The 14,035-nt window shown below is 39.6% G+C and overlaps 1 protein-coding gene across 1 annotated transcript; it reads left to right on the top strand.

The window, feature by feature from the left end:
- The first annotated feature begins 11,602 nt into the window (after positions 1 to 11,602).
- On the top strand, positions 11,603 to 14,035 carry LOC122349562 (protein mono-ADP-ribosyltransferase PARP14). The gene is made up of 8 exons (XM_043245658.1): positions 11,603 to 11,717; positions 11,921 to 11,980; positions 12,210 to 12,352; positions 12,403 to 12,621; positions 12,725 to 12,956; positions 13,070 to 13,200; positions 13,449 to 13,629; positions 14,001 to 14,035. The coding sequence occupies exons 1-8, from the start codon at positions 11,603 to 11,605 to the stop codon at positions 14,033 to 14,035; spliced, it is 1,116 nt and encodes a 371-aa protein (XP_043101593.1).

Here is a 14,035-nt window from a genome sequence, read left to right as displayed (position 1 = left end):
ACATCCCCATGCCACTTAAACACATCAGACGAAAGACACCCCATTCGACTGCTCCAAGCACATAGAGGCGACCACCATCTTGGAAGGTCCACTTCACGTCATTCACTATACTGTAGGCTAATTTTCAGTCATTGGGTTCACAGACCATTGGCTGTACAGGATATGGCATCTTTCAAATATTGACTTATTACTATGAATGACATCAAGTTAAAGCCATTACAATATGGTAGACAGCTTAGATATATATGTATATACATATACATACTGTATACATATTGTGACGAGTTGGCTGCCCCTCCTCGTTATTGTCATCATCACCCCGTCCTTTATTCGCTGCCCTTCACAATATATATGGTCCAGATTTACAGCACACAAATGAGAGCCATATACCAACTTATGGTTAATATTTGGCTTTTGTTCAGAAAAACATATATAAACTGTTATAATCATGTGTGGCAGGTTAGTTGCAGTCCACATCGTAGCCCATTCAACAATGCTATTGGTTGCTTTGTGTATTCCCGTATTGCTATTGGGATAAAAAAAAATGCTGAAAATGTATATACTATTTCAACTCTCAAAAGAAAAAGCTCACTATTTAGAACTACAGCCTTTTCCCGGATATATTATTCAGGTGAGTGCAGTTTTGTTGTTTTAAATGTTTTCTAGGGGTGTATGGTACACTTATCCGTACAGAAAGTTGTACCAAACAGTCTAATTTTAACCACTGCATGAGCAGAACTTAATCAGTTTCAGTTCATATCTGTAAATAACTGTACATTATTACTAGGTTATACATATTGTCACGTTTGGTGGTTTGACCAGGAAGGAGCACTCGAGAAACAAAATAAACTTAAACAGATTTAATCTCAAACGGGCAAAATAATAATAATTACAGGCAGGCAGGCAGGCCATAAACCACAAGTAGGTAACCTCCACAATTGGACAAACACACAGGACTTAAATATACAACATAACTGACTAAACTAACGAGACACAGCTGAAGACAATTATACAATAAACACAAAGGGAAGGTAGGGGCACAGAGAGCATGTAGCACAGAGACAAAAACAATACCAAAGAGTCCAGAGATGAGACATAACTCCCCCCTCCTGGAAGGTGCGTCCTCGCACCTAAAGTAACATAAAAAAAAACAAAAAAAACTAGGAATTGGGGATACTGGATCTTGGGAGGAGGTTCTGGAGGAGGACGGTCCCCAGGAGGGGTGTAGGCAGACAGGAGTCCAGGGAGGTGCAGACGGAGGGAGGAGCCAGGGAAGAGATAGAAGGAGTCCGGAGCAGGAGGAGATCCAGAGCCCAGCCATGATGATCCATGGTGGAGCCGACGGAGGGAGGAGCCATGGAGGAGGAACGGCCATCGACTCTATGGGGCCGACCGGCACCTGCGGAGCAGGTGATGGAGGAGACTGAGGCGAAGAGCCAGGGGTGGCCGCCGGCGCTGGAGGCCCAAGGCGGCGCTGCAGGAGCCGGTGACCGATGCGGAGACGGGGGACAGGAAGGACGTGGTGGAGCCAGAGCGAGGTGGAGCCGGAGGGAAGGAGGAGCCTGACAGAGCTGGAGGGATGGAGGGATGAGGCGAAGCCGGAGGAGAGGAATCCTGAGGCAACAGATGGTCGACGACTGACCAAGGCGGAGCTGGAGGGACGATGTAGCCTGGTGGAGCTGGTGGACTGACGGACCACGGTGGAGAGGAGGAAGCTAGGAGCCTAGGGGAGCCGGCGGGTCTACGAGCAGAGGTGGAGTCCGGGACTCGGAGGCGGGACGGTGAGGCGAGGATCCTTCACCCACGGCGGCGATGGAGACCGGCAGGCCGTGGCGAGCACCAGATGGTGAGCTGAGATTGAGCACAGAGGCTGCTGGGCGTGTGGCAAGGGTGGGAGGGTGGGAAAACTTGAGGCGGCAATGGGCCGGAGCACACATGGCGCGGGCACAGATACATGTGGTTCATCAGCCCTTTACCATATAAGAATATCATTTAAAGTCCATATATCAGCCACATCTGTTTTTATCATTTGGCTCAACGTGGGTTGGGTTCTCAGTTCTGGCTAAGAAGATGTGGACCAGTTTTGTGCCGGCAAACACTAACTAATCTGGGCCACACTTTAGCTGTTGATATGCACCAAACAAATTTGCTGGAAAGGCATGAGGTGAGGACAAGTTAAGTCCAATACATCTAAAAATTGCATGCACCCTCTTGATGACAAAAACTTGAAATAAACAGTGCCACGTGTGCAGAGATGAACATTATTGTGGCTTCTTTGGATGTTTTACCACAACCTCTGTTTGTTCAGTTCTTGTAGAGGCACTTAAAGCTCTTCTGACTGCTCAGCCTGTATCATCCCAGATACTCCCAGAGGAGAGACTGTCACTCTTTCATGTGACATACAGGGGAAGGGTTGGACGTACAATTGGCAGCGTGGAGACAAACAGGACAGCTCTGAGGAGAAAGAACTCAAGATCACTGTAGAGAGTGAGCAGAAATGCAGGTGTTACAGCTGCAGACAGTCATTCTGTGATACTGTGCCTCTCTCTGTGTCGGGTGAGTGATCTGCACCGACTCACATCAGGACCTTGCTCAACTCGTATTTCAGTCCACTAATTGTCAAAATGTTGCATGCTTTTCAGTGTGACATGTAATTGTTCGCTACATTATGGCAGCATTGTAAAAGCAGAAAAAGCTAAATCAGAACCGGAGATAAACATATTTTAATAATTATTTGTATTTTTTCAGGTTCAGAAGCTCCACTGCCGGTTCTCCCAGTTCTCAAACTGCTCAGTTTTCTGCTGGCAGCTTCTCCATATCCACTAGTGTCCGTCATACTGACAATCAAATACTACAAAGATCATGGTGAGATCCCTACAGATGGGGTTAACCTGATTGATTAACTAGAATAATCAATCAATCAGCATAATTATATATTTTGTGTTTTGCAGTTCAAATTTATGATATCGGTCATTATACTGTTACAGAGGAGTGAGCGTCTGCAGTCCTGATTAAGTCAAATCAAAAATGTATATTAAACAATAATTAAATTAATATGTATTGTTCTTGTTTCCAACATCATTTAGTTATGTTTATAATTTTTCTGACAACACCAAGGCTGTTGCAAATATAGGCTTTCTGCTTTTTTCATCACTACACAAAAACTAGATGCTGACATAATCATTTGTCACTTGATGTTTCTTTTACTTAAGTACTAAAATATCGTACATTGATAATAACCTTAAATAGTATAAATATAAAAATATATATTTTTGGAACATCTGGCATAAGAAAAACGTGTGTTATCATTTGAAGCTGATTATGGAAATGATACACAAGTGATATTATTATTTTGTTACAAGCACACAGATTGTATGGTTAAGTGGTGAATTATTGATTGCGCAAACAACAGAAGTAGGCAAAAACTTTACACGTTAACACTTTACATTAGGGTTCATTAGTTAACTGCATTAGTTTACATAAACCAAGATTGAACAATGCTTTTAAATCATTGATTAATCTTAAGTAAATGTTAATTTCAGCATTTACTAATGCTTTAATGAATCACAAGTTGTTTGATTAAGAGCAATTTAAAAAAAGTCTGAGAAATGTATGATATTCCAAACTTTTCCCTTTATGACAAAACTTTTGATGTTGTTTTTTGGATCAGATCAACTTTGACAGCTGAGCTCATCAATTGTTCTGCCTTCTCAAACCGCCAAAGCGAAAATAAGGACGTGCCACTGTGACTTCCTTTTTAGCTTGGTCAGGCTTGCAATCAACCCACCACTTGTTTTCTGTGCGCTTGCTGTTCATTGTATTTCTGTATTTCAGATCGCTGTGTCATGACAAACCTTCCAAGCAGACCTTAAACATTATTAAGTGATCCTTAAAGAGATTGCTCACCCCAAAACGAAAAGGACCCCATTATTTATTCACCCTCAAGTCATCTTAAATGTATTCTTCTTTCAAATTAGTTATATTTAAGAACATACTGGCTCTTCCAGGTTTTATAATGGCAGTGGGTGGGTGTTACTTTACCAGCAGTCAAAAGACGTCAATAAGCCGCATCAATCCATAAAAAAAGCTGATTGCTGGAGTCTAAACCCTTCATTGTTCATCCAGAGCGTTATATTATTGCCAATGTGCATATGCCAGTTAGTGGGAGCTATAGAGATCACAGTTTAAACTAATTTAAAAATGGATATATTCCTTAAAAATGCCTTTACTCACTCCTGAGCTGTGTGAGACATTTTTTACTATGGGAGGATACACTTTTTGGACGTCTGAAAAAATAACACCCATTCACTGCCATTATAATGCTTGTTTTTTAAATATATCTCCAATTAAATTTGTCTTAAAGAATAGGATGGCTTGAGGGTGAGTCAATTTACATTACATTACTTTACATTACCATGCATCTCACCCATATCTTGGGCAAATACTAGCATTGATTTGCCACCTTATTTCTGTTTCTGTCATTCTAAAACTAGTTAGCATTGGTTAAAAACGTTAGTGAACATGAACTAAGAATGAACACTAGTTCCACAGCATTTCAGAATTCACTAATGCATTATTAAAGTCACATGTATAATGTTATAGCACAAATCTATATGCTTCTGTGCCACTTACATAAATCTCAAAGCATCAAGAGGAAGCCGTAGGAGTGGCCATGGAAACCACAGCCTGTAATACGAGACAAACAAAAGTGAAAGCATTTTAGAGCACCTATATTTATCTAGAAGCTCAATGCAACAATCCATTAAAGATGGAGAACTACCAGCATGATGTGTTTTTTGATGCAAATAGTCTCTCGAATGAGGAACTTGGACAAATACAACTATACTTTAAAATCAGGAGAAAGTCTGGAGGGGGGAACTGTGAGATCGACAAAGTGGGTAACAACACCTACAAGATAAGTTTTATGGACAAAAGAGTAAGCGTTTTTAAGCGTTTAATGTAGTTAGAACCCATGCCATCTCATTTATGCTTCTCAAAACATAAAAATATTCCGTTTATTAAAATTACAGTTCTTTATTCTCATCAAAATGCATTTGTATTAAAGCCCAGGAAAGAGTACTAGAACGAAAAGATCATGCAATCAAAGTAGACGGACAAGAGGAGATCCAAGTTTCATTAAGACGTGAAAAAGTTGCTGAAAACAGTAAACCACCTACAGCACCCGCAGATCAGGTAGGTGGCACAGTCTAAAATAAACAGAGATTTTGCTTCGATTTCTATATGTGCTGTGCCTTGCTTCCTGCAAGGTGGTCAGACCTGTTTTTCAAAAACAAAAGGGAGACAAATCTCTGCATAGTTAGAGTAAATACCTTGAACAGTTCTCGGAAATCACCTGCTATGCATAACTTTACTTAAACTACAGTATATATTGACATGAAATAACATCATATTGACAGGAAATAACACTCAAAAATGGTCATATTCTTTAGATTCTGTGCCATCATTGAAAAGATACTCTTGTACTCCAACTGTAAAAATCAAGGTGCTTCAAGAGCTAAAAAATATCAATGCCTTGCTTTTAATTAGCTTGCACTGTACGCTCTTTGAACTATATAGTTAATATACTCAAATACATATTTTGCCAGACCTTCTCGAGTCTGGATCTAACTGTGTGTGGGTAGCAATCTATTTGTTTGATTTTTTGCCATTTATAAGGGCTTTTTGTTTTGTTTTTGATTGTTACAACTAAATTGTATTATTATCAGTCAGATTCTTACATTTAACCAAATTCATTTGGAATAATAAGACGCTATAGGGCTGATACCAATGAAATTATATCAGTATCAACAAAACACATTTTTGCACATGGACGTCTTATGTAGCATTTAAGTGTACACACTATTTAAAGTATGCATTTAGATTGCAATTGCAAGTTGCAAAAATAATGAGTTGAAACCTCGTTGATAAAAAATCTGGCAGTTTGGGATTCGTTTTTTTGCTCTGTTTTTTTATGTTGGCATGTCCATTTTAAATTTAAACTTACATTGTTAAGAAAACAATATACCAGGCTGGTACCAGTGTCAGAAAGTTTCAGATAATTGTCTTTACTTTTTTCATTTGTTAGAAATGTGCAAGTGATAAAAATTGGGAGAAGGTTTTAAACTCGACCATTATCTACTACGCTTCTTCAGTGACTGTAAAAGCCCATATTCAGATTTGGAAAAATGCCTTTCTAAGGCCTACAGCACTTTCAAGATCAACATTGACTGTGAAGAGTTGGTTGTGATGATGGACCCAACTGCCACAGCTTTTCTTCAGGAGAAATGGGAATTTGCCGTAGATAAAGTGCTTGAGACTCTAAAGTCACGCTATATCATCCACTTCGAGGTTGAAAGTGACAAATCTGCAATTCTCAAGAAAACTCTTTCCTCCAAAATGATAACTTAAAAATCTATTTTGAAGAACTAACATGTTTAGCTGTGGTGGTCGGAGAACGAACAGAAGTGGAGAAGATGTTTAAATTTCTAAGCGGCTTGCAGGAAAAAACGGCAGATTCAAGAACAGTGTTGTGTTTCAGAAAAACAATATGAGCTCATCAAAGAGCAGTTTGAGCAGTCACGTGAGGTCTAATTTACCTGCTCTTAAGATCGCACAGGAACAAGCGGGTGTTGTTCTTCTGAAGGGTTCAGAGGAAGAGGTCCAAGCAGGTGAAAACAAGCTTTTAAAATTAACACGAAATCAAAAAGAAGAGGATCCCATCACATCGTGATCTAATGACCTTCTTGGAATCAAGTGGCAGTATACAGCACTTCCAAAACAGATTTCAGCAGAGCCTCCGCAGCCCGGTCGTGCTGGAGGCTTCAGGTTCAGATCTTCTTCTGTTGAGTCTGTCTGATGGAGCGCTAGAGAGGCAGCCGCTGCTGTGCAGAGAGAAGTGTGTTTGGAGACTGTGCGCCTGGAGTCATCTGCATCTAATACACTGAAGGAGGATTTGAAGGAAGCCGTCAAACAGGCCAATCGTGGAGAGCGTTAAAGTCGAGGTTCAATACCAGGATGAATCAAGCTCTGACCCCAAAGTGCAACTGGTGGGCTTCACTACTGAAGTTGATAAACTGAAGAACATTTTACTGGAATATAAAAGAAATCAGCAGAGCCATCATGTCTCCCTGCCTCTACCCAGGCCAGAAATGGCAGAGCACTTCTCTGAGATCTTGGCGATGGCGGTGTTAAGAAAAGCAGTGTGGATATAAAGACAACATGTCTGCCTACCCCCATGCGTCCACCTCACTGGACCTCGCTGTGAAGTTGAGAGTTTGAAGGATGGTCTGAATTCATTTCTTCAGAGTATTGCCACTAAACAATGTGAAGTGAAAGGACCTGGAGTTAAACAGTTTTTTCAAGGTGACGGTGCAAGAAACTTGCAATTAGTGAAGAATTCTTTTGTGGTTGTGATACTGCCTATTGAGGATAAGCAAGAAAGAGTTCAAATTCCCAGAAACACAAGCAGTATCAGTCTCCAGCCATCTGCTTCTTACCAAGACTCTACAGATCGTGACGAAAAAATAAACATTAAAGTTGTGGTTGGTGGCCTTGAGCAACAACAGGTAAGGCTGAAGTGTCCTTATTTTGGATTACTTGTTAAAGGGGTCGTATGATGCTACATGCACTTTTACAAGTTGTTTGAAATGAAAAGTGTGTTAGCAGTGTGTGTTCACAACCACCTAATTATAAAAATCCACCCAGTGCATTTTTATTCTACTAAAATTACCCCTTTCTCAAACTGAGCCATTGTTGTGATGTCACACAGACAGGCCCCTCCCACAGTAGTTTGATTGACAGTAGCGTTTCAGCACAGACTATACTGGTGCCTTACCTCAGACCTGCACTGAGTGAGCTTTCATCAGTCTGAGATTATTGAGGTGTTTTGTTGTTGTAATAATAAACATTATTTAGTTGCTAAAGACAGCAGAGGATTAATGTTATGTTTGGTTCTGCAGAGAATGCTCCTCTAAACTATCTAAATCGTCTGATCCAGCTTGACCTACAAAATACGTTTTTAATGAATCTTTGCAAATCGCCTTTCCTAATAACATGCTAATTAGCAAATTTCATGATGAATGCTGCTGAAGTAAACAATCCCTCAGAGAGTGGCTTGGAGAGAGGGGCGGAGTCAGCAGAGCTCATTAACATTTAAAGAAAAATTACACAATACTGATAGTTTTAAAAAGAGCTATTTTTGACAGGGTATTAAAGGTTTTTTACACTACCAATTAGAAATTTACATCATACTATGTTACAGACTTTTCATTAAGACTCATTTCAACTTGTGGAAATTGGACATTATATGACCCAACAACAGTACTAGTATTAATATGTTATACCTTCTGAACAGCACTGTTAAGTAACTATCATCACTCACTTAATTAACAGGCAGATGTGTTTGTGGCTCCGATGATCCAAACAAACATGACCTCAACCTTAATTGGATCATCCCTGTTGAATAAAGCAGGACAACAGCTTCAAAATAACTTCAACAATGCAAAAGGAAATCAGACTCTTAGGCCTGGAGAAGTGCTGGAGGTGGATGCGACACCAGCGTTGGGATGCTCCAAGGTTTTCTTCATAGAATGTGCTCCAAAGGAAATAAGCACAACAGTGAAAAAGTATGACAATAAAAAATGGTTGAATATGTTGGGATTTAAAGAAAAGATTTAGTAGTTTTAACACCATTTATGTATTCTTTAAGGATGTGTTTTTGATGTTTTTAGGCGCTCCGCTCTGGGCTTGCCAGAGTTTTTGAGCTGTTTGAGCAGAACTCTTGGGGTTCGATTGCATTGCCAGTAATTGGACCCGGCATAGTGCTGTCAATAGCAGTCAAAGATGCTGTCAATATTCTTACTCATGAGATCTGTGAATTTTTATCTGGCCCTACTGGTCACCTACATTCCATCCATATCACAATAATGCCTAATTACGCTAATTCTGAAGAGGTAAGCTATAGCTATCACACGCACAATGCAATGAAGTTTATTGCAGTGATGTTTTTTCCTAACTCTTTTTTGGAATTATTTTCCAGATGTTCCAGACAGTCTGTGTGAATCTGAGTGCAAAAATGGTGGACAATGCAGGGCAAGGTAATAGATTTAGGAAAGCGCTGAAGGTATCCAATTTAATGGTATCCAATTTTCCCATGTCATCCATTTTGGGCAATTTAAATTTTCTTGATTTTTTTATTTTTTTATTTAAATCATAAGTCCTAATATTGAATTAACCACTTATAAGTCAGATATAATAGCACATGGACCTATCACATCACATTTTGTCACCATGACTTCAAAATCATAATTCTGTACATTCAAATTAGTGAATGAGAATCAAGCATCAGAATCGGATTCAGAATAAGATTTTGTGACCCAGAGTGCTCTTGCACACAGAGTATTTACTTTCACATGTAATCATTTAGCAGACACCTTTATCCAAAGCGACCTACAAATGAGCACAACGGAAGCAATCAAAATCAGCTAAAGAGCAATGACATGCAAGTGCTATAACAGTTAGGCTAACAGTCTCAGTTAGCCAACAAAGTACACTGTACAGTTTTTTTTAATTGTATAATAAATATAAAGTAAACAAACAGAATAGAAAAGAATTGAGCAAACTAGTGTTAGGGGCAGGTTATGCCACCAGGGAGGAACATTTAATGTAAAAGTCTGTGAAAGTGACTTTGTGCCTCTTTGGGAACAGAGCCAGGGGTGGTTTTATAGGCAAACATGAATGCCTTGCTCATTGCCCAGCTATTGGTAGCTAGTGCAAACAGAAGTATAATGTGGATTTTTCACTTAATAAAAAGTGAATCTTGAAGCCGCATTCTGGATTAAATGTAAAGGTTTGATAGAACTGGCTGGAAGACCTACAGAGAGAACACTGCAATAGTCCAGCCTTGACAGAACAAGAGCATGAACCAGGCGTCGTGAAGCATGTTCCAATGTGATCTGAGAAAGTCAGCTGATTATCAATCATAACTAGAGAAGAGAAGTGGTCCAAGAAGCTGAGCCCTGTGGCACACCAGTAGTTAAATAAATTGGGCGCATCATCTGTCCAAGATACCTTGAAGGACTTATCTGAGGGCACGATTTAAACCACTGGAGTGCAGCTTCTGAGAGCTGACAGGAGGTTCTGCTAGGTTACTGTGTCAAAAGCAGCAGATTCAGACAACTATTGATGATATGCAGTCTGTGTGAGAAATGCAGACTCTTGGTTTAACACAGCTCATTGAAGTGTTTTTGCAATGAAAGGAAGAAGGTCTGTAGTTTTCTAAAAGAGGCGGTTAGGTTAAGGTTAGGTTTTTAAGTAGCATGGTTATATGAGCCTGTCTGAAAGCTGAGGGGAAAGAGTGAGTGAGTGCAGGTACAACTGCAGGAAAAAATGGCTTGAAGGAGATGAGATGGAATATGATCAAGCGAACAAGCAGTAGGATGTTCAAAAAGGACGAGTTTGGAGAGTACCGCCTCAGAGTGAATTGTTGTTGCATTGGAAAAATACAACGATTAAAGGGTTAATTCACCCAAACATAAAAATTAGCCTGTCTTTTACTTGCCTTAAAAGCATCTGGGTGTATGTGACGAATCAATTACAGTTACATTAAACATTGTCCTGGCACTTCTAAGGTCTATCATTTGAAGCAGGAGGGTGGTTCCCTTTGTCATTCTAAAACATGCTAAATAAAGTGCGCATAAACATAATAAAACATCCTCCACATGGCTCAAAAGGGTGAATAAAGGCCTCCTGTAGCAAATCCATGTGTTTTTGTATGATAAATATCCACATTTCAGATGTTCTCTTACTTATGCTGACTGAAGTAGCCTAAAGACGTGTAGGCCGCTCGAGAAAGTGTTATTACATTATTTTTGGGGATGTAACCTTTTAACCAAACCTGCACACATCGTTTACTTTCACCACAGCTCTGTTTGACTCTCTGACCTCTGACCTTGATGAGATCATCATGCCAGTACATGGGATTGAAATCCATCTAGTCTTTGGAGACATTACCAATGAGACTACTGATGCCATCGTGAACACCACCAACTTCAAGGACTTCCAGGCGGCTGGTATTAATGTAGATTTCTAAACAATAACCAAAACATTCTTGATACAAAGTGTAGCGCATAAGTGAGTGTTTTTATCCTATCCATCACAGGAGTGTGTAAGGACATCCTAACTAAGGCAGGACCTCAAATTCAGACTCAACTAACAGGGGTAAGAAAAACAAACTACTTCATCTTCTGATTTTTAAATGAATTTAAAAAAACTCTGTATACAAACATTGGAAGTATTTTAAACAGAATTCTTATAGGATGCATAGACTTATATTTTAGATGGAGTTTTAGAAAGCCTCAAGAAATGACAAATACTTAGCTGAACCCATTTGGAAAAATAATTAGAATGCACAACCTTCTCTGGGTATTAAACAATTAATAAATTAATGTCACTTTAAAAAAAAAAACTACATAATTTATTTAAATAATCCAGTATCTACATGCACTAAGTCATCTAACAAAATTCCTTACATATATTCTGTAGCTCATGTAGGGAGCGGGCAGATCTTCACAACCCACCAGGAGGCTTCCCATGTAAAACCATCATGCATGTTTGTGGAGAGAGAAACCCTGAAGTTATCAAGACCTTGGCAAAACAAATAGTGGTTCAGTGTGACCAGGGCTGCTACAGGTCTGTGGCCATTCCTGCGATCTGTGCTGGTCAGTAGCTTCACTATTTCTTACATTGAGATTTGTTTGTTTTATGTATTTTCACCCATCTTGAAGCTCTGTTTAAAAGTAATAATTGTTAAAGTCAGATTGTAAAATATCTCCATGTATTTTAACAGCTATGGGTGAATGGGATAGCAGGCATGTTTGGCACCATAATTGGCTATGTCAAGATAAATTTGTTGGCTTTGCAGGACAAGGGGGTTTGGATCCAAGTGTGGTGGCCAAGTCCATTCTAGAGGGAATAAAGGATGGTATACAAGGAGCGAATCTGAATCATCTCAGAAATATTCGCATCGTTCTATTAAAGATTAACGTTTTCCTGGCATTCAAAACAACGGCAGAGCAAATTTTTGGTGGTAATATACAGTTAACAGGTAAATATGTGTAATGCAGATGCATTTCATTACTTGCCCAACTTACGCATTATAAAACGTAATTCAAAACATTCAATGTCACTTTTTGGCCATTCACTATTTTCAGCTCCTGGACCACTTTTAGCTACCAGTGTAACCACCAGAGGGCGCAGTGGATCAACTAGATCGACATCCCATTCCTTACCCTTACCAGTCACTTTGGACCTGAGTTCTATAGTGATGTCTTTGCCTGACACTGAGAGCAGAGCAGTATTTTTAGTCATTGGTTACACCAATAATGATGTTTCTGATGCCTGTAGAGAGCTTCAGCGGCGTATGAGGTCCAGTGCTCCACACACACTTTCTCTCCTGATGAGATTGAGTGCCTCACTCTGGATGAGAAGGACCTGCTGCGCTCTAAAGTCAATTCTCTGCACCTGCAGTTAAAGGAGATCAGTTCTAATAGATGGGTTGTAAAAGGACTGAAGGAAGGAGTGAGTGAGGTGGCTATGCTGATACAAGATGCTCTTCGCAGACAGGTGAGAAGGACAAGCTATGACAGCACGCTGACATATAGCGCAGTTGTGCTATGAGTGTCCATACAGATACACTGCACTTATATATATTCTCCCAAACTCTAAGGTAAGAGAGAAGGACCAAATGTTCCTCTTCAGTCAAGTCACGTGGTGCATTCTGGGACCGCGGGGTAATTGGCAGAAATTACCAAAAGACATGAATTTTAAGCTTGAGAAAGCAGATGTGATAGATGGTATTGTGGATGCACAGGGTGTGAAATGGACTGTGGATTTAAAAAACATGAAAGCACGAAATTTGACACAGGTGACCACTCTCAAACGACTGCAGAACTTGTCAGGTCAGCAACCGCTTTCAAAGTATATGAAAATATATGATCATGTTGTTCAGTGCTGTGTCAGATAAAATCTTCGCCTGGTTAAAATCCAATGATCTACATCTATTACGTTTTAGATTTCACTGTGCCAATCTACTGGGACAACATTACTGAGACTTTAGAAGTGATTGACCTAGATCAGTCATCCAAAGAGTACCAGACCGTGAAGATGGGCTTCAAGACGACTGTCAAAAAAACTGTGCTCAAGGTTTGAGACCTAACACCATCTCAAAAACCACACTGAAGAACATTAAAAACTCTAGCTACATAACATCTCAATTTATATCTGGGATTAGAGTTAGATACCTATTGTTTGTTTTTACCCTTTTGAAACTATTGATCTAGTTATTGTACATTGTTATGATTTTTCAAGACAGTATAGTCTTTATAGTTTATAGTGCTTTTATGAAGAACAACAGGTCCATCAAATACATTTGTACAAATGCATTACAACAGATCCAGCGCATCCAAAATGTGAATCTTCGGCGATTATACGAGGGACGTAAAACAGAGCTGGAGAACAGAAATGATACCAGCGTGGGAGCAGGAGAGAAGATCCTTTATCACGGCACGTCAGAGGAATCCTGCTCATTAATCAAGACGTCAAATTTTAATCGCAACTTTGCTGGGCAAAATGGTAACTGTTGTCGTTTTTAAGGTTGATTAAATTAATAATATGCCTAAATTTTAAATTCTGTCAATATTTGTTTGTGAACGGTATACATCACCAAGGCTGATATTTGGCATTTTTGTTCTAAACCTGCTTGGTTGATAATGTCTTTTACCATCAGGGTCAAAAAATGTCAAAAATCATCATAAATTAAAGGTCGCCTCGCTCACTCCTATGAAGTCGTGCAATAACTGTGGGAGTGAAAAAAACAACAACAAGTGATGACAGAATTGTAATTTTTGGGTGAACAACATGCTATATTATGAACTTCCTCTTTGTAGTTTAACGGCCTGATAGATTTCCAGTCAGGCAGCTACTGATTACTTTTATTCTCTCAGCCACCCTCTACGGTCACGGGACATACCCGCTGTGA

This window comes from Puntigrus tetrazona, chromosome 7 (assembly GCF_018831695.1).
Source record: "Puntigrus tetrazona isolate hp1 chromosome 7, ASM1883169v1, whole genome shotgun sequence".
NCBI lineage: Eukaryota > Metazoa > Chordata > Actinopteri > Cypriniformes > Cyprinidae > Puntigrus > Puntigrus tetrazona.
Note: the sequence above shows the minus strand (reverse complement) of the source record. Positions and strands in the feature narration are given on the sequence as shown.

Bases quoted from the DNA above. Each gene is read 5' to 3' on its own strand.
- LOC122349562 (XM_043245658.1), top strand. From the start codon at position 11,603: ATGCATGTTTGTGGAGAGAGAAACCCTGAAGTTATCAAGACCTTGGCA. The intron at 11,718-11,920 runs GTCAGTAGCTTC...TTGGCTTTGCAG, and splicing joins CATTCCTGCGATCTGTGCTG to GACAAGGGGGTTTGGATCCA. The intron at 11,981-12,209 runs GTATACAAGGAG...CACTATTTTCAG, and splicing joins TCTAGAGGGAATAAAGGATG to CTCCTGGACCACTTTTAGCT.